Genomic DNA, 19,133 nt, shown 5'->3' with positions numbered 1-19,133 from the left:
ATAGCTTGTTAACGATGTGGTTTGTCGTCTTAAACTATTCTCATAGAGTACATAGTCAAAAAGAAATGGTAACTCCGAACTATAATTCTATTGGAGATTGTTTTTTGTCAGAAACTCTTTAATGATTGTGGTCGAAGTTGAATTGAAAATAAGTAGAAGTGTACTTCTATAAGGCACTTCAATGATCAAATCAGTAATAAGTGTTTAAGAAGTATAATAATTTTATAAATATAAAATATTAAAAATAAGAACATAAAAAAATAACAAAGGTATGATTTTTGGTCATTAAGTCAACAATAATTATTAATAAAATTGTTGATGATAAGCTAAAAATAAATACACAATTAAAATTGAGTTATAACTTATATTAAGTAATGGATTTTGCCATTGAACTATAACTCAAATGACATAGTCTCTTCATACTCATTTAGAGGTTGCGGATTTGAGTGATATCTTGTCAATAATAATAAGAGAAAATGACAAATCGATCTCTGATTTTTTGGTCCGCGGCATTTAAGTTTCCGAGGATTTAAAAATACATTTAAATCTATAACCTCTTTAAAATTTGGACACATCCATCCCTGGGTCTAATTTGTCCTATTTTAAAAACTCTTCCACATATGCATCCGTATCAATCAAGTCAGTACAACGAGAGCACATTTAATTTTTTTTGTTGAGTCTAACAGACCCAAGTGAACATGAAGGATCGATATGTCCAAGTTTTAAAAAGGTTAGAAATTTAAATGTATTTTCAAATTCTCGAAAATTTAAATGTCCACGAATCAAAATGTCAAAGATTTATTTGTCATAAGATTTATTTTTGTAATGAAATTCAATAAAAAGTTGATATTCTTATTAACTACCTTGAAAACATAGTAACTGAATGGCTGAAGCATACATTTTAATTGGATAAATAACCAACTCAATCTACGTAGGTTAGGTAGATCAATATAATGTTTAGAAAATATTTTTAGAATGATATATTTTTCCACAAATACATTACCATTACACACATTACATACATCAAATATGAAATTTGAACAATTTGAGCAGCAAAGTCATCAATTTTAATTTCTATATACTATATCAATCTTTGTTATGTGTTATCATTGTATATACTTTTTAAGCCATGTTCTTATAATTGGGGTCTAATCCTCCAACAATACATGATGAAGCTATAAATGTGAGAAGCAGAAACAATTAATAGCAGGAGGAACCTTTCCTGTTTTTCTGATTTTATTAGCTTTTTCTGTGGCTCTAGATAACTCTTTCCTTCTTTTATCTTCCAATTGTGTTAAAGCACCTTGTGCTACCTTATCTATGCTTGCTATCTTATTATTATAATGTTGTGTTGTCACTATTCTTCTTTTCTCCAATTCATTCTGTACCACCATAACCAATTAATTATATGATGATATTTTCATGACAAGTATTACATGATACCGAAAAATATAACTAGCTAGAATAATAATATGATAAACTCATCATAATTGAGACAAACCTTCTTCTTTTCCATATGCATTTTGGCATGAATCTTTTTCTCTCTTTCCCAAGAAAGGATTTGGGACTTTATCTTCTCATAGCTACATACAAGAACAACAATGAACAGATATTAATCCACATTCTTTCCCTATATACATCATCAAACCACCAAACCATTATTTAAAAAAAAAAAAAACAGAGTACCGCTTTTGAATCTTTTTTAACTTGGCCTTTTCCCAAGCTTCTGCATTTGCTTTGTTGTTATGTTGTATAGGAATCCCTATTTGTTTTTGGTGCCCTTGTGTTTGGGGCACAGTCCTTTTAGAAGATATATCATCACTTGAACCTCTTAAAGGAACACTTCCTTCTTTTCTCCTTCCATCTTCTCCAAATGATGACCTTTTTACTGAAGTATCCCCTCCTATACATATAACAACAATTTATTTTCATTAAAATTTGTGAAGATTTTAGGATAAGTCTAATAAGAAATGAAACCTCTCTGATCTTTCATTTAATAATTAAAATGAATTAATATTGGCAAATCATTATTCTTCTAGCAATAGTTCTAATAATAATAATAAAAAAGCAAAGTATATTCCTTGGTCATAACAGTTATGAAATGGACTTAACTTGATGAACATATATAACTATATAAGCATGCAATCTGGAAATTAAACATTAACTAGTAGTTAATTAATTACCATAAGTCGGTCGTTCAGATAGGGTGCTATGGTTTTTCCTTCTCATGGATTGAGGCCTTGAAATCAGGTTGGCAGCAGCAGCTTGTTCTATTGAATGAATGGAAAATGCAGCAGCTGCAACTGCTGTCACATGCTTGTCATCATTTCTAAATTCACTCTTCAAATTTCCCCTTCTGAACATTCTATAATGATGATAATAAAACAAAAATAACAACGATGATTTTGATATTGTTAGTCTCAAATTAAGTAAGATAATAAATAACAATAATCTCAGTGGCATTATCACAAACAGTTTACATGCAGTTTGAAACTAAACACTGCACTTTTGAATGAAACTACGTACCTTGTCTACAAAAACTTGCACATTAGGTTTGGATCTGAAATCTGAATGAATTGAAGATGATGAAGTCACGATGAGAGTATATTGATAAAGCTGAACAGGAAATGGTGAGAAGCAAGGTGAAATTTGATGCCTCTGCACGCAGCCTCTAAAGGAAGCAAAGGATCTTTTAATTTTGTATATATAGGTTTGTCAGAGCTACTTTATGCATTGCGGATGAAGCTGGAAGGGTATAATGTCACGTTCTACAGCTTTAATTTCTGAATTAAGAATGGAAGTGTATTGGCCCAAAAGGGCCCATGAAAAACTCGTCCAAAAAGGCCCAAAAGGGCCCATGAAATTGAAAACGTAGAAGGGGAGTTTTTGGCGCTGAGAAGTTAAAACCTGAGGGAGTGAGTGAGTGAGGAAGAAGAAGAATGGGTCTAACAGAAGAACAGAGACAACAAATCGAAGCAAATCGCCAAGCCGCTCTCGCCAAACGCAAAGCATTTCTTGAATCCCAACAACAACAACAACAACAACTACTTTTCAAATGCCAGAAGCTCTCTCATTCTCGCTACTCTTCTTCAACATCCAAACCCGCCCTTATTCCAAAGTTCGTTGCCAGGCTCGAAATATGCTCTCCAGATTCCTTCTCCGTTGTGCCTATCCCCTCCGACGACGACACCTTCTCCGCCCTCAACGGCCTCCTCTCCGACCTCCTCCCCTCTCACTTCACTCAGATCTCCACCGCCGTTGCCGATGCCTCTGTCTACCACCTTTCCGACTACCTCCGCGTCCTCAACTGCCTCAAGGCAGCATCTCACCAGATTGCTGACGTGGAGGACATTCCCTGGAACACGCTCAAAGCCGTTGAGACCATGATGCTGGCGTCTGGTGGTGGCGGCACCTGGACCCCGACCAGGCCCGAGCATCTCACCGACGAGCAGGTCGAAGACCTCATCGCGAAGCTTCCGAGGAGTTTGGTGGATGCTCTGATGCCGTTTCAGTTGGATGGGATTAGGTTTGGACTCAGAAGGGGTGGAAGGTGCCTCATTGCCGATGATATGGGACTCGGAAAGACCCTCCAGGTACTCTATTCAAAAAAATAAAAACAAAAATCGCATCTATTTTGCTTTCCCTGTGTCTTTTAGGTTAAGTGATTAAACTGTTTGTTTTTGTTGCGAGGATGTTAGAATTAATTGAGTGGACCTAATTTCGTTGCACAAACTAGCTCAACTAGGAAGTATAGAATGTGTATATGTATTGCCACTTCTTAAGGAGTCTGGTGATTGCTGGGGAGTAATGTGGCTTCTAAATTGTAATGTTTTGGCTGTTTATTTGAAGATTTCATTGATATTTATAGGCTTTTGTGATTGGTTGGTGCGAATTTGTTCACTGCAATTGGAGCAACTGCAGGAATAAAATTTGGCATTTTAAAAACACTCGGTTCATTGAGTGGTAGGCAAACTCATCACTTTTTCAGTAGTCTTGAGTTCAAACTTTACTGGTGGAAAATACCTTAAGCGATAGTTGCTCGAATCGATGGAGTTGAACTTCTGGTGATAGGTTTTACATACTAGAGATAAAGACCCAAAAGGACTGATAAGTTCTAGGGACTAGAGATTTGTCAAGTGGTGTTCATGGGTTCAAATACTAGAGATGGCTTCTATGCTTGCTAATTGCTAGGGTAAGGTTGCATATGTCTGTCCTTTTCAGACCCAATGAGGGGGGAGCTTCATGCACTAGCCAGCCCTTTTAGAGACTAGGACTTAGTGTTCGGTGCCATTTTTTTTTTAATTTGAAATTGGTTGCACTGTATTTATTTATTTACCATGAAATATCTAACAAGGAGTAGTGATCTATGTAGTTATTTTTTTCGAATGCACATTTTAGGCGATTGCTATTGCGGGATGTTTCATGCATGAAGGTCCTATACTTGTGGTTTGCCCTGCTGTTTTGCGTTTTTCATGGGCAGAAGAATTGGAACGTTGGCTTCCTTGCTGTTTGCCTGCTGATATTCATGTTGGTAATGCTGTATAATTTAAGTTGTGCATGATGCTATGTATTATGCTGCCTATTAAGTTCAAGGTAGGAGTCTGGTCTGGTTCTTGAGATGAATGAGGGTTTTTCCCCATAACAAATACCATACAGTACATATCCAGAGATTCTACTAATGAAAGTGTAACTGTTGAATTGCTTTGTTAGGTGCACAAATCTAATCGTCTTCTAATGATGCATCATATTAAAATTTGATTTGTCACTAGGAGACTACAATCTTGAAATATGAACAGATATTGGTTTTGAGAATGGCAATATCAATACACCAAAAAGTGGGAAGGTGAATGAGGCACATTTTAAATCTGGTTTGAGAACTCTACAATGAAAGTTGGATGGAAGTTTTGTTGCAATGGTGTTTAGTAAAAAGTTGAGCACAGTTATACCCAACAAGATGAGCATGAGGCCATGAGTTGATGATCATATATATATATTGGTGCTTTTTTCTTAGGATTTTCTTTGGTGTATATAGGAAATTAGGCTTAATGAATTAAGGTTTTGAAGGAATGTTGTGTTATGGTGCGGTCAAGAAAAATTCGAACTGTACAGGCATGGATTTATTGAAGAAGGATTAAGTTTTTGAAATATTGTTATTTGTCTAAAGCAATTTCTTAGGCCAAGTTTGATTTTAACAATTTGAATAAAACTTTTTATTTTTTTATTTTAATATTTTTATTGTGATCTTTTTCATTCATTCTACTTTGTAATTTAGATTGTGATTGTTTCTTCTAAACCAGTTTTTGGTCATCAAGATAACCCTGTTCATTTAACAAGATGCCCTAGAGTTGTGGTTATTTCTTATACCATGCTCAATCGTCTAAAGAAGAACATGATTGAACGTGAGTGGGCTCTCCTGATTGTTGATGAATCTCATCATGTGCGATGCACGAAGAAAGCCAAAGAGTCAGGAGAGGTTTGCTGTATTTCCATCGCTTTTTCTTGTTTGTAAAATTTGGAATTCATAAAATCAATGTTAGTTTATGATAGATATAAATTCCTTTGTTATTAACTGCAATTGTTACTTATCTTGTATGCTACATTTAGAGAGATAAAAAAAAGGGGGGGGGGGGGTGGGAGGGGGCTTATTTTTGTGCATGTTTGACTGGCATCTTGTGTTCATTCATATAAAGCATTTGTTTCCCTTTGCCTTTGTGTGCATATATCATTAGCTTTTCCTTTAACTTGGCAATTGGCATCTCTTCTGCTGTTGTGGTACCAGAAAGAAGCTTCTAGCAAATGATTATTATACAATTTTACATTAGTTGTTCAAGATAAAAACTTCCAGGAAATCATGATTTTGTCTTTATGATTACCTGCATTGTTATCTCTTTTTGTGTTCTTCAGCTGAAACCTAAAGAAGTGGCATTTATATTATCTGATTTTTCTTTTGTTCTAACAGACACAAGCTGTTCTTGATGTGGCAACGAAAGTCAAGCATATAGTTCTGCTATCAGGAACGCCCTCATTGTCAAGGTTGTAGCATAGTTCACAGCAACCCACTGCTGCATAAGCTTTGATGCTGATGAAAACAAATATATTTTTTTTTTCTATTTGGTTGGGGCTTCATATTTTTTGACTTTCTATTCTTCCTTTCAATTTGGTTCCACTTTTTCTTTTTAGTTATTTTACTTAATGTGATCTTGTACCTTATGTGCATATCTTCCTAGGTGCTAATAGACCATTTGACATTTTTCATCAGATAAATATGTTATGGTAAGTATATTCACATTGAACATTTGTAACTTTTAAAATATCTTTCTTGTAGTTCTGTTGACTAATTTTCTAAACAATGCATATATTTTACAGGCCTGGTTTGTTGGGGACAAATAAACGTGAGTTTGCAAAAACCTATTGTGACATGAAATTTTTCATGGGCATCCAAGGAAAAGTGTTTGCGGTATTCCTTCTAGAAGAGCTCTTATTATCTACTTTGTGTTTGTGTGTGTGTGTGTGTTTATGTCTAATTTATGCATGTATATATTTGGTTAATTTTAATAATATAAATATAATGAATAAACAATAAGGTTTGACTGTGGTTTGCTAGTGGAAATGTTGTAAATTTTTAATGTTTTGTCTCTTCTAGATCATTATTTTTTTTTTTAAATATTTTTAAAAGATCAAAGGTGCTTACAAGAGCTTTCAATTAACTTTTTTTTATCTTTTTGATGGGAATTTCAGTCGTGGACCCATTTTCGATAACAAGGTTTTCATCATTTTATTTTTTAGTTAATTATTTGTGATGAGGAAAAAAGCGATAAAATCTATTTCGATGGATCAACCTGTTTTGGGTATTTATTTGTTGGGATTCTGCTGCAGGATTATTCAAAGGGCATTCGGTTGGTGGAGTTGAACGTGTTACTTAAGCAAACTGTTATGGTGTGATCTCAATCCTCAAATTTTCTCATGATGACTTTGTGTTTATTTTTCTTTTCCTTTGGACTATTCCCCTTAATTACTTTTGTAGAGGTATTCTTTTGCTTGGTTTCTGGTTTGTAAACGTCAGCCTGGCATATTTATGTAATTAGAGCAAGTATACTCCTCCCTTTTTTATCCAAATCTGATTCTTTGATGACTGTAATTGCCCTCAATTTATTTGGATAGCCTATCCAATGAGAGAAGGCTTGATGCAGTTTTTATGAGACAAGGCTTGATATTTTTGAATAATTGTGTCTTTGGTTCACATTCTCAACATATGGATTCCATACCAACTACTTATTTTGCAGTCAATGTTGTGGCATTTGTTTAAGGATAGTTTGGGTGTAGTGATTTTGATTATATTATACATATGGTTGGCTTTTACACTTTATGCACTTAAAACCAATGTTTACTTTGTCATGTCTCCCCCATTGGATTTAACACCACTTTATGATATTGGTCCTATATTGTATAGAATACTATCTTATTTTCCTTTTCATGTATTGTGTAGATAAGGCGTTTGAAGGAACATGTGATGCTACAGTTACCTCCAAAGCGGCGGCAAATTATAAGACTGTTGTTGAAGAAATCAGATATTGTTGCTGCAAAAACTGCAGTTGGGGCATTGACAATTGATGACCCTGAACGTGCAAGTGAAGACATGCCTCTAGGAAACTCAGATGAAGTTGATGGTATTGTTTAGGAACCTTTGCCTCTACTGTGTGAAACGATGGATTTGTATGTCAACTAATGTTTAATCACATAATAACTCTCAGTTCATCATTGTTTTATTCATTGTTGATTTGGATGAGATTGCATAAAAAAATTCTGTATAGTGTTGTAGACCAATTACTGTAGAACAAGGAATCATTCATGTGGTTGTTTATCATTTTATAACTGAAATGTAGCCTTAAGCGTAGGTCATTTAGACTTCATGGTTTTTTTATGGTACCAAAGTGACAAATAGTATAAAGATCACAAAAAAGCCAAATAGGAACCCTCAAGTGTCATATAACTAATACAATGTTGGCCTCTTTGATAAGATTACATTACCAACCTACCTTTTATCTGTGAGATTTAGGAATTTTAGAATACCAGAAGTTACCTAATAATGTACAATATTGTATTTAGGAATATGATAAAGTATCTTAACTGATATCTTAGGGTTGACTTTCATATTTTTCTTTAATTTCACATTTTGTATTTAAAATTATGATTATGAGTTTAGTACCATTATAAATTGGGATCAGTGCTCTGTTTTTTGTATCACTAGACATATCATATTGGATCATATCATATATATAGCTGATATTCAAATCTCTATTCTCCCTTACTCCTTGCTAAAACCGACCCATAATATTAACTTTGTACCGCAGTAGCAATGTCTCTGTTATTTTGCTGCTACATACCCAAAAATTCAAATTGTTATTTACTATGCTCTTTTTCATCTTTCTGTTTGACTGTTTGTTATGAGATGTTTCAGCCATCAAATTCTTAAATTTTCTTCTAATGCCACTCTCTGTCTGTCTTGCTATTCTTATGCATGTAATCATATCTTATTAAAACTGCAAGAATATATGGTATTAATCTTTTTCACCTCTCTGTTGCTAGGGGACCTTTCTGTCCAAGAACTTGGGATTGCAAAGCTTTCTGGGTTTCGTGAATGGCTTTCCCTCCATCCACTCATAGCAGGATCGGAGAATTCTAAAAAGATGATAATTTTTGCTCATCACCACAAAGTTCTTGATGGAGTACAGGTGCATTTATCCTCATTGGAAGCCACTGTTTATTAAATTCATTTGGCAGCATGTAAAATGGTTGAGTTGTTTTCCTCTTCCTAGATTGTTTGAAATCAGCTATTCCCAACCTCATTTTCTTAGGCCCTTGGTGCATTGATTACCTTAATGTCCAAGTCCCACACCATGAATGTGTAGATTTAATTTCTGACATGAAGTTTGTTTTCTGAACCATTTTAGGAGTTTATATGTGAGAAAGGTGTAGGTTTTGTGCGAATTGATGGAAGTACTCTTCCAAGAGATAGGCAATCAGCAGTAGTAGCATTTCGATCATCATCAGAGGTATTAGCTGTCTTTACAGTTTTTAACCCCGAATTTGTTGTGATGATATCCAGCTCTCTTTTTCCCTCATTTATAATGTTTCTTTGAAATTTTAAAATTTGATACATACTGAATAATAAATACACATAATTTTTTCCCCTTTTGCTTAAATAAAAATTTTTATTTGTGGCACCTGAATTGTGATAACGATCAGCTGACATCTTTTCCCCTTCTTAATTTTCAGTGTTGGTCTATTGGCCTTGGCCAAATTGTGGGCAGGCTTGGAGAGTCATAATTAGTATTACTAGTGGAAAAAATTAACTAATGTTGTTTAATTTTTTAAATGGACACTTTGGATCAAATTTTAAAAATTGTTTCTTATTTTGGATCGAAGGTATTAAAAATTTATGTGCCTTGTTAAGATTGAGTCTGATGGCCCTCCACATGTTACAAGAACAAAAGAACCATATTGACCATTTTTGTTAACTATTTGCCTTAGTGTTTGTATGCACATATGTGTGGCCTTATTTTTTGTCTGTGTCGTTCAGACAATTGTGGACTTATTTTATTTTATTTTGTTACTTAGGCCTACTTTGATTTGAGTTATATTTGCATGCCAGGTTAAAATTGCGATAATAGGTATTTTGGCAGCAGGTTTTGGACTTGATTTCTCAACAGCACAAGATGTGGTGTTCTTGGAGCTACCTCAGTGCCCAACTGTAATGCTTCAGGTTCTGTATAATTTACATAATGGTACCGTCTTTATTATATAAATACTATATATATTGAATGGCTTTTTATTTTGTGCTGGATGCTTCATTGTTAACAATGCTGTGACCACATTAAAAGATGACCTTAAAGACAAAGAATGTTAAGTTTGGTGCATCTATGTACAGCTGTTGATGATAACATTATTGCAAAATTGGAGCAGGGGTGAACCAATGAACTGATTAACTGAAAATAGCACTGTGTGGATGCTGAACTAACATACCTATAATGGGACTTAATGTCATTGTTTTTTTTATAATATCGTCCGTAGTTTCACTTGGTGCACAATTTTTTGTCATCAATCTGATGTGTTAATAGTTCTCACCTACCGTATTTCATTTGTGATAGTTACCTTAATTGTGGCAATCACATAATTTTATTTTAGTTTATTAGACTATTCTTATTGATTTTAATGATTCCATCATATGAAGCATATGATGTGCTGGTATTCTTTATACATAAAGGGTATAAGATCTTAAAACGTAAATAAGATGAACCTTTTTGTAGGCCGAGGATAGAGCTCATCGACGGGGGCAAAAAAATGCAGTTAATGTATACATATTCTGTGCAAAGGTGATGCTTGGCTCTTATTTTGAAGATTTGAGGGGAAAAAAAAAAAGCTTGTTGTGGTATGTACCTCTCAAGTAGCATTTTTTCATGTGATCCATCTGCAGGATACCTCGGATGAGTTGCGTTGGAAAAACTTGAATAAAAGTTTGCACCGTGTTTCAAAAACAACAGATGGAAAATATGATGCAATGAAGGAGATAGTGGTATTGTAATTTTGGTTAAAATGCTTTTAGTTGAAGTCACTATCTGATTTTGCTCTTTTAGCATTGGTGGCTGTTAGAAGTTTATTATTTGTCTATTTACTTTTGTATTCTCTTTCACCAACCTCATTTTCCTTTTGGGGATGCGGGGTGGCAGGTTGATGATATTTCTTACTTAGAGACATATTTCAAAACTGATAGTTCTGACGAGCAATCTGCACGTGAAAAGGCATTAGTTGAAACACTGTTGGATAAGAAACCTTCCCCAGTAAATTTAAGTGAATCTGAAGTAAAACAAGATGATAAATCTGATGAGCAGGCTTCTTTTGACAATAACTCAATTTCTACTGCTAATATCACGGTAAGACTTGTGAGTCTTGTAGTATGGGTTTTAAATCGTGTGTGTTACTTTAGCATGGTATTTAGTTGTCTTCTTTTCCCTATTATTTTATGGTAAAGTACAATTGATACATGTAACAAACTCCACCTAGTGGATTAAGGCTTAACAGTTTATTTCCTATTTCTATTTTTTACTATTATATTCTCGTGGTAGAATAGGATAGTATTGTTTCCTGCATTGATTTTGACAAGGCTTCAGTTATGGATGCAAATTGTAGTCTAGACGTGTTTTATACTGAGGATAGATTGTTTGGGAAGAGTTTTTAAGAGAAAAATGAAATGATAGAGGTGAATTGACATTACAGTTTATTTAACAGGGAGGGAATGGCAACATTTTTATTCATGTGTGGTTCCGTGTGTTTGTGAATGGCTAACGATCTCATGTCTTATTTTTCAGGTGCAGGACAAGAAATCAATTCCAACAGTAGAAGCAGATGACATGCAGCCTGACCATCAACTAGAAACAGATGGACATGGGTCTAGTCATGTTGGTTCTCTGCGTTTTGAGGTAACATTTATTGTCATAGTTGTTGATTGATATAAGAATGAGTTGGTTCGTTGACACATTGGTTATTACCCTAAATAATCAAAACAAGGCTCATGCAGTAAGCATGTCTTGAGTGATTTCTGACAATGCTGTAACTTGATTATTACTATTATTTTTATTATTGAAAAAAAATACATGCAACAGTCAGATTTTCACCTTTTATGAAGTATTATCTGATGTTATAGGTGTGTCTACTTACATTAGTTTCAATGGATCCTGCGATAGATACCTAAAGTCCTAAACTGATACATATATATATATATATATATATATATATATATATAGAGGGAAAAAAATAAAAAGAACAGAAGAGGACAAGTTAAAAGTTTTAATTGGTGCCTGTGTCAATTTTTATCATTGTTATGAATATGGGAATCTTCCTTTGCCCTTCAGGTGAGCCCATACACTGGTAGGATCCACTTGTATTCTTGCGTTTTGGGTACAGATGTAAGACCGCAGCCACTTTATGAAAATTTCCGACCAGAGGAACTTGAGTTGCTATGTCCTGTTTCTGATGATGAGAAAAAGAAGATAGAAGTTAAATCTGTCAAGGAGAATCCTGTTTATAGGCATTCTCTCATGGAGTTTGCACATGAGTGGAGGAGTTTGAGGCCAATTGAACGCAAGAAGTTACTTGGGAAACCATTACAGCTTCCTTTGGCAGTTGAATTATGCTATTTGAGTGAAAGCAATAACCACAATAACAAGGTTCCCATACTGTATTCCTGAACTCTGTTTTGATGAATATGATAATGTTTTGAATAAACTGTTGATCTTTGTTTTTTCTTTTATTCTGGGCTTTTGTGTATGAATATATAACTTAGCAGAAGTGTACAACTGACAGGGGTTATTAAATGGTGGAAGCAAACGACGTATGACACCTTTGGTGGAGGTCTGCCATCCTTTACCCGAAGACGCTGTGTGGAAGAAGGTTTATCTACGAAGTGGCCTTGGTAAGAAGGAAAAAGAATATACTCAAGGCTGGAGTGTGACTGATGAACCACTGTGTAAGCTTTGTCAAAAGCAGTGCATGTATGTCCTTGACCAATCATATACTCATGTGTTGCTCTTTATTCACTAAATGTTCTTGTCTTTATTCTTTAATAATACTCCACTCTCAGGGGTAAGAATGCCAAGGCACCTGAATTTTTCGAAGACCTGTTTTGTAACCTTGCCTGCTATGAAGAGTATCGCATGAGAACAAGCAACAGATTCTTACGTCAGGTAGTATTAATCATATTCAGATTACAGCTATCTTGTTTTGTTGTCCTGATGTTTCTCTATTTGAAGCCGTAGTAGGTATTTTTTATTTTTTATTTTTCCTGTCTCTGGGCTACTGTTAATTTGCTGGAGATTATTTGTTCAGGAACTTTTCCAAATTGAACATGGTGTGTGCACAAATTGCCTATTGGACTGCCATAAGCTTGTTGAGCACATAAAACCTTTATCATTGGAAAGGCGACGAGAGTACATTGAGAAAGTAGCACCAAAAGTCGCAAAGCGGAAGAAGATGTGAGTCTATGAAAGTGAAATACCTAATAACAATTCTCTTAAGATGTGAAAGATTGTAGGCTTGTTAGAAGACTTCTCATACAGAACAATGTTAATAAACTTGCTTAATTAGGTTGACACCAACGTTTTTCTGAATCAGTTATTGACTTTCTACAGGCTTGAGAAGCTTGTCAATGATCCAACTGAAGGCAATGCATGGCATGCTGATCATATAATTCCAGTGTATCAAGGCGGAGGTATGATTTACTTGAGAGCTAAAATCCTACCTGCCTAGGAAAAATTATATGTCTACGTTGAGTGATGTGTTTGTTCTGCAAATGAAAATATTTTCTACATTTTGTTTCAGGGTATTGTGTTCATTCATAATTCTTAAACACTTATTTTGGCATATACTTTAGACTGCAGTTAAAATAATAAACTTGTTCAACGAAGTTTGAATTGGCCTACTGAAAGGCAACATAGAATGATGTGTGTCAACATTTATTTAATCAGTTTTAAACTAATACACCTGTTCAGCCAAGTTTCCATTATTTATTTTTGCTAATTTTTCATTTTGTTTCTTATCTATTACTGTGTTCTATAAGATTTTCACACTGATATGTTGGTTTATGTTATGTCTCTTCACAGGAAAACATTAGATTTAGCTTTTCCTTGTTTTTATTTTTATAGGTGAATGCAAACTAGAAAATATGAGGACTCTGTGTGTGGCCTGCCATTATGATGTTACCAAAGAACAGTGTGATGAGCGACGCAAAGCAAGAGCAAATGCCAGGAAACACCTAAAATTTGTAATGAATAACCTTAAAAATGGTCTGACGGGCACTACTGTCTCTAATGCTAAGGTATATTGCAAGCATAATTCCATTTTCTGTTGATGCATTTGAGTCAGTTTGCCAGACTGCATTTGTGTAAGTATGGCTGTGCTAGATGCAGGATCTGCATTCAGGTGAAAAAGCTATAATTACTAGTAAAAGGTTATTAATATGACCCAAATATGGAGGTATTTTCATTTCCTAAAATTACACGATACTTAAAAGCTTATAGTATAGCAAACAAATTTATTAAAAACTAATATAAAACAGAAATTCTCAAATAAATAACTCAAGTTAGCACAATAATTGTGACTGCAGTAAAACTTGGCTAATATATCCTTTACTGCTATCTATTACTTGATAGTTTATTCATAGATTGCTTTGTAAGTAAATGTCATAGCATATATTCATATTCACATAACTTTTGTATAAAATTCAGGAGCATGAGGCACAGGAAGGAGATAAGCTCTTTATCAATGTCCCTGGAAGTGCATATTCTCTAGCTGATCCCTCAGAAAGTGGAAAACATTAAATATATACATCATTATTTTATTGCTATAGAAATGTCCATTATTTGATTTTGCAGCAGCAGTGTTCAACATATGGATTTGGAAAAGCCCCTCTAAGCCTAAGATTAAGATAATCTTGGATTTTGGAGCTTCAATTTGCAACACAATTTGCAACACATGATTGATTGCAACTGCTATTCCAAATTTCCAACCAATATTTTGTATGTAGTGTTGTATTAGTTAGTACTCCATTTTGCTGACTACACGACCAAATTGTTTTGTGGGTCATGTTCCTATTCTGATGAAATGTATTTTATTCTCTATTAATGAAATTGTCCATATATTTCATCGTACGATTCTGGCGACTATATACCAAGCAAATATAGAATTGTGTAGTTTAGGTTGGCTTAATGTAATTCTACTTGTGACTTTTTTACTTATTCTATTTTACCATATAAATAAGAGAATATCAATGAGTTAAGATAAGAGAAATCAGTGGTAACTTAATTTTTCAAAAGAGATATAATTATCATTGCAATAATTCTTAGAGCACACTAATGATAATTAATCAAATGAACTTATGTAGCATTAGAAATCTGCTAAGGGGTATTTTCAAATCACTCATTTTAAACATCGAAAGTAACAGCTACCAAATAAAAAATACAAGGAATAACTTATTATGATTTTAATTATATAAATAAATCAAATTTTTCATCTAAATATTAAGATAATTATTTGGAATAATTTTATGACAATATTGCACCACTAGAAGTTTTATTGAGATTAATGATTTATCAAATACTTATATTAATTAGGGCGCAACTCTTAATGGCTAAGTTTATTAGTCACCAAAAAAAAGCCGATTGTAACATGTAGCATGGGCATTCAATCCTACAATTGATACAAGCATGGTTCTAAAAACCGGAAACCGGTTACCTAGCCGGTCCGGGTAAAAAACGGGTTCTACTTATAAATATTTTTATGGTGGTTAAAATGATACTCCCACCTAAAAGTGGGAGTAAGGAATCCGTGGCCAGATTTTCATTCTTCTTCTCTTGAGGGGGTGTGGGTTCAACGCTGCAAAAAAAACCATCATCTCCAATCGAAACCAGTAAAACAAATAAATAAACACGACAAAACAGTGGCGATAAAGAACACAGAAAAAAGCTTTACTTGAAATCAAAGCGAGCTAGCAGTTAAAATCTCATCTTTACCCATACGCTGTCAGATACAAAGAAACAGAGAGAGATGGCGACTGCTATAGCTATAGCACATTTTTGTCCAAAAACAGGCTTAACTCTTTCTTGTCACAAAAGAAATCATTTCCTCTCCCATCACCTTCATTTTTCTTCTGCTTCCCTCTCCCATGCTGTGTTCTCCAGAGGTAAGTACTGTATGTAGTGTAAACTCATAAAGCTTACAACTATTTGCTGATTAACCATCACCAATAGTTGACTCTGTTTCTCAACTTTCTCTGAATCAAAATCACTCATTTGTTATTTCAGGCTATTTGTCAACTGAGATGTTTAGAAGGCCAAAAATTCACCCCATTATTTGTAAGGCCAAAAGATATGCTCCAAACACCACAAAGAGAAAGGTACAAACTATTTGTATTCCAACAATCAAATCCAAAGTTTTATTCGAAGCTTTATCAGTGATTTTCTAATAAAAGGAATAAACTTCAATATTATTGTTGGGCAGAGATTGAGTAGAAAGAGGGGAGGTGAACCTGACAAGAAAACACATAGGAGAAGGATGGGGTCTAAGAAGAAGCTGCTTTTCAAGATCATCAGGCTTGTCTCAGCAGCTGGGACTAGATTCTTCTATGCCAAGAAAAAGAGCAGGAAGATTGACCTCAAGAAATATGATCCAAAGCTAAAGTACCATGTCCTGTTCACAGAAGCCAGTTGATATGTAACATGGCACTTTCATCTTTGATATTTCCCTGCTTTGGTTTTCATCCAAGAATTGTATCACTAAGCTGTAAATATACAAATTTCCATTTTTGATCACATGTGTGTAGTTCCGGTGATACTGAAGCTGCAAAACTGAGCTAAGAAATTGTAGAAATCATTCCCAATTACCAGATCTCTTCAATCAGACTAAATTGTAAATAATTTTAATTCAAGGCTTCAAAAACTAAATGCCTTCACTGTCAAAACATTTACTTACTAAAAACAAAAAGAATCAAGAAAAACAAACAGAGGCCAAAGTCAACCAACATAATACACGCATCAATTTTATAAGAAACTTCCATTTCAAACTCTATCACTCTTCAAATCCTCCATTCCTTTCTTCAGCGGTACATTCTCTCATTTTCCAAGCACTGTTTGATTGAGACTAAGTTGAGATAGTTCCTCCTATTGCCGGCTGAATTCTCTTTTTTAAATATTAGTAGAAAATCTGCCGAGGTGCTTAATTGGATGAGAAAATGTAAGCTTATCCAACTAACACAGCTATCATAAACAGATAAGGGAGCGAAATAACCCCAGCCTTCTAATTTCTGGACCCTCTAATTAACATAAAATCTTGAATCTTAAAATTTGGTGTCGGGTTATCTTTTTTCCTTGCTTCTTGGCAATCTAAAGAGTTTGGCAAAATATCTCAATGTTCGAAAATTCAACCAAATCAACATCCTATGCGTCTCGGTAATTAGCACTCAATGCCTTTCAAAGATATATTACTGTTGGCAATTTTCGACTTAGAGAACCCAAACCAATGGCAATGAAGTTATTGGAAGAATTGGATCACTAGATAACTCCAATACCATCATCCTTTTTGTTTTTCTGTTCTTTCTTTTGACTGAATGTTCATGGAACTCAATAGTTTCTCAGTTCTTGGCTCAGGCTCCATTCCCTTAGACACCATCTCCCTAAAATAGCGCAAGGCATCCTTCGTCCTCCCATTTTTGAGGTGCCCATGAATCAGGATTGTATAAGATCGCCTATCTAGTCCCCATCCATTCCTTTCCATCTCTTCCCATGTTCTTCTCACCCCATCCTGGTCATCCCATTCCATATACAACCTCAAAACCAAGTTGTAAACATCATCATTCATGCTACACCCATTTCTCTCCATCCTCTCCAAAATCACAGGAACTTCCTTCGGCTCCTTCAAGGAACCCAGCAAGTAGCTATAAGTAACAGCATTAGGCAAACAATTCCCCTTCCTCCTTTCCATATCACTCACTAGCTCGTATACCTTCTCCATTCGCCGAATCTTACACATGTGTTTGATCAAGGAGTTGTAAGTAGCCACATTAGGTTCAACGCCCCTTTCGCTCATGCACTTGAAAACTTCCAATGCCTCAGGAACTCTCTTTTTGAAACAAAGAGCATCAACGATGCAGTTGCATATCACAACATCGGGCTTGCAACCTTTATCCCACATGCCATGGAACAACCTCAGTGCAGTGCTGAGCTTCCCCTTCTTGGTCATTGCCTTGATAAATGTTGCATAAGTGAAAAGATCCGGCTTGCACTTAGATGCCAATATGTCTTTCCACAACCTCTTCGCCTCATGTGTGTTCCCTAAGATGCACCAACCATGGAGGATCACGTTCCAGGACTTTATATCAGGTGGAAGCTCATTCACCTTGCTGCGAAACAAAGTTTCTGCATCTTCTACATGCTTGTACCTGCACAACCACATCAAGAGTGTCCTAAATGCTTTAGAATCAATCTCCAATCCAAACTCTTTCCTCCTATAGAATATTCCAACAGCTTCCTCCACCTTATGTGCACCCACATACCTGTAATCGGAGAGCACCCAAAATTAACCATTCACATATTTAAATGACACCTAGTTAGTTGACTTAATGCTCTTAAAATGTACCAAAGTGATATTAAAGAATTCAGAAAAGCTAATAGGAATCATTTTGAGATCACATATCACATAAGAAAATCAAACATCCAAAGCTCTATAATAGAACATTTAATCTACCTACGAATCAATGTGGAAAAAACCAACTCGTTCATGACACCCTGTCTATGGGACATTTCATCGAGCACCTGGTAGAGCTCCTCAAACCGCTTCATCTTCCCGAGAATATCCACAATCTCATTGAAAACGACGGAACTTGGCACATACCCATTTCGCTCGGGACTCGCTTTACAAGCCCAATTAAAGAACACGAGGGCGGGTCTCCAATCAGAATGATGCCGTTTAAGCACTTCGAAGACGAGTTTGTCGCTAAGCTGGAACCCACATAGGTCGAGTGCTCGCTCCACTTCGATGGCGGGCTTGTCCCTCCGGAACTTGAGGAGATTCTGAAGATAAACAATCGGCGGTGGTGGTGATGGTGGTTTCCAGTGGGGTGGGTCCGAAAGGGAATGCAGGAAGCATGTGGTTGGAGTTCGGAGGAGAGTGGCTGTGGCAGGGTAGAATAGGATTTTGAGTTCCCACCGGCGGAGTTGCCAGAACATGTACGGCATCAGCGGAATTGAATTGATGGTGAGGTCTATTATGCGAAAGGAGCTTCTAACCGACCGATAATTGACCCGGTCAAGTCACCCGTCACAGATTCACCTAGTCATAATTAAATAAAAATATAAAATTATAAAAATAAAATTAAAATGAAAAGTTAAAATGAACATCTTCACAAATATGTTAATAACAATCAAATATCAATTCTTAAACATAATTGAAGGTTGTGGTAGGCTTAGAGAAAGGGGGTTGAATCTATGCCTTCCTTTTAGTTGCTATTATTACCCTTTTAAAATAACTTTGCAGTTTTGATTCTGTTTGAACTCAGCAGCGGAAATTTATGAGACAATTTATTTTTG

At 35.1% G+C, this 19,133-nt stretch overlaps 4 protein-coding genes across 4 annotated transcripts; 2 read left to right on the top strand and 2 right to left on the bottom strand.

Annotated features, from left to right (window-relative positions):
* Nucleotides 1-1,044: 1,044 nt before the first annotated feature.
* Nucleotides 1,045-2,744, bottom strand: LOC107624491 (uncharacterized). The gene is made up of 5 exons (XM_088492100.1): nt 2,527-2,744; nt 2,184-2,365; nt 1,687-1,903; nt 1,502-1,583; nt 1,045-1,382 (listed from the first exon to the last, which is right to left on the bottom strand). The coding sequence occupies exons 2-5, from the start codon at nt 2,362-2,364 to the stop codon at nt 1,176-1,178; spliced, it is 687 nt and encodes a 228-aa protein (XP_088348226.1). The 5' UTR covers nt 2,365; nt 2,527-2,744; the 3' UTR covers nt 1,045-1,175.
* Nucleotides 2,745-2,936: 192 nt separating this feature from the next.
* Nucleotides 2,937-14,704, top strand: LOC148561228 (uncharacterized). Its single transcript, XM_088489988.1, has 22 exons — nt 2,937-3,593; nt 4,399-4,531; nt 5,298-5,473; nt 5,960-6,033; nt 6,238-6,273; nt 6,367-6,457; nt 6,877-6,936; nt 7,487-7,667; nt 8,587-8,732; nt 8,952-9,053; nt 9,653-9,763; nt 10,308-10,373; nt 10,475-10,573; nt 10,728-10,931; nt 11,367-11,477; nt 11,910-12,224; nt 12,361-12,548; nt 12,638-12,740; nt 12,883-13,028; nt 13,185-13,264; nt 13,698-13,870; nt 14,280-14,704. The coding sequence occupies exons 1-22, from the start codon at nt 2,940-2,942 to the stop codon at nt 14,370-14,372; spliced, it is 3,342 nt and encodes a 1,113-aa protein (XP_088346114.1). The 5' UTR covers nt 2,937-2,939; the 3' UTR covers nt 14,373-14,704.
* Nucleotides 14,705-15,491: 787 nt separating this feature from the next.
* LOC148561227 (putative pentatricopeptide repeat-containing protein At3g15200) lies at nt 15,492-18,853 on the bottom strand. Its single transcript, XM_088489287.1, has 2 exons — nt 18,292-18,853; nt 15,492-18,100 (listed from the first exon to the last, which is right to left on the bottom strand). The coding sequence occupies exons 1-2, from the start codon at nt 18,780-18,782 to the stop codon at nt 17,119-17,121; spliced, it is 1,473 nt and encodes a 490-aa protein (XP_088345413.1). The 5' UTR covers nt 18,783-18,853; the 3' UTR covers nt 15,492-17,118.
* LOC107623468 (uncharacterized) lies at nt 15,568-16,260 on the top strand. The gene is made up of 3 exons (XM_016325736.3): nt 15,568-15,733; nt 15,855-15,946; nt 16,051-16,260. The coding sequence occupies exons 1-3, from the start codon at nt 15,598-15,600 to the stop codon at nt 16,258-16,260; spliced, it is 438 nt and encodes a 145-aa protein (XP_016181222.1). The 5' UTR covers nt 15,568-15,597.
* Nucleotides 18,854-19,133: the final 280 nt, after the last annotated feature.

The sequence above is a fragment of the Arachis ipaensis genome, chromosome B6 (genome assembly GCF_059453495.1).
Source record: "Arachis ipaensis isolate K30076 ecotype BB chromosome B6, ASM5945349v1, whole genome shotgun sequence".
NCBI lineage: Eukaryota > Viridiplantae > Streptophyta > Magnoliopsida > Fabales > Fabaceae > Arachis > Arachis ipaensis.
The sequence above is the reverse complement of the archived record's forward strand: the minus strand, read 5'-3'. Positions and strand labels throughout refer to the sequence as shown.

Bases quoted from the DNA above. Each gene is read 5' to 3' on its own strand.
- LOC107624491 (XM_088492100.1), bottom strand. From the start codon at position 2,364: ATGTTCAGAAGGGGAAATTTGAAGAGTGAATTTAGAAATGATGACAAG. The intron at 1,904-2,183 runs GTAATTAATTAA...TTATATGTATAG, and splicing joins ATCTGAACGACCGACTTATG to GAGGGGATACTTCAGTAAAA. The intron at 1,383-1,501 runs GTTTGTCTCAAT...ATGGTGGTACAG, and splicing joins TGCATATGGAAAAGAAGAAG to AATGAATTGGAGAAAAGAAG.
- LOC148561228 (XM_088489988.1), top strand. From the start codon at position 2,940: ATGGGTCTAACAGAAGAACAGAGACAACAAATCGAAGCAAATCGCCAA. The intron at 12,741-12,882 runs GTAGTATTAATC...TTATTTGTTCAG, and splicing joins GCAACAGATTCTTACGTCAG to GAACTTTTCCAAATTGAACA. The intron at 13,871-14,279 runs GTATATTGCAAG...TATAAAATTCAG, and splicing joins CTACTGTCTCTAATGCTAAG to GAGCATGAGGCACAGGAAGG.
- LOC107623468 (XM_016325736.3), top strand. From the start codon at position 15,598: ATGGCGACTGCTATAGCTATAGCACATTTTTGTCCAAAAACAGGCTTA. The intron at 15,734-15,854 runs GTAAGTACTGTA...TTGTTATTTCAG, and splicing joins CCATGCTGTGTTCTCCAGAG to GCTATTTGTCAACTGAGATG. The intron at 15,947-16,050 runs GTACAAACTATT...ATTGTTGGGCAG, and splicing joins CAAACACCACAAAGAGAAAG to AGATTGAGTAGAAAGAGGGG.
- LOC148561227 (XM_088489287.1), bottom strand. From the start codon at position 18,782: ATGCCGTACATGTTCTGGCAACTCCGCCGGTGGGAACTCAAAATCCTA. The intron at 18,101-18,291 runs GTAGATTAAATG...CTCCGATTACAG, and splicing joins TTTTCCACATTGATTCGTAG to GTATGTGGGTGCACATAAGG.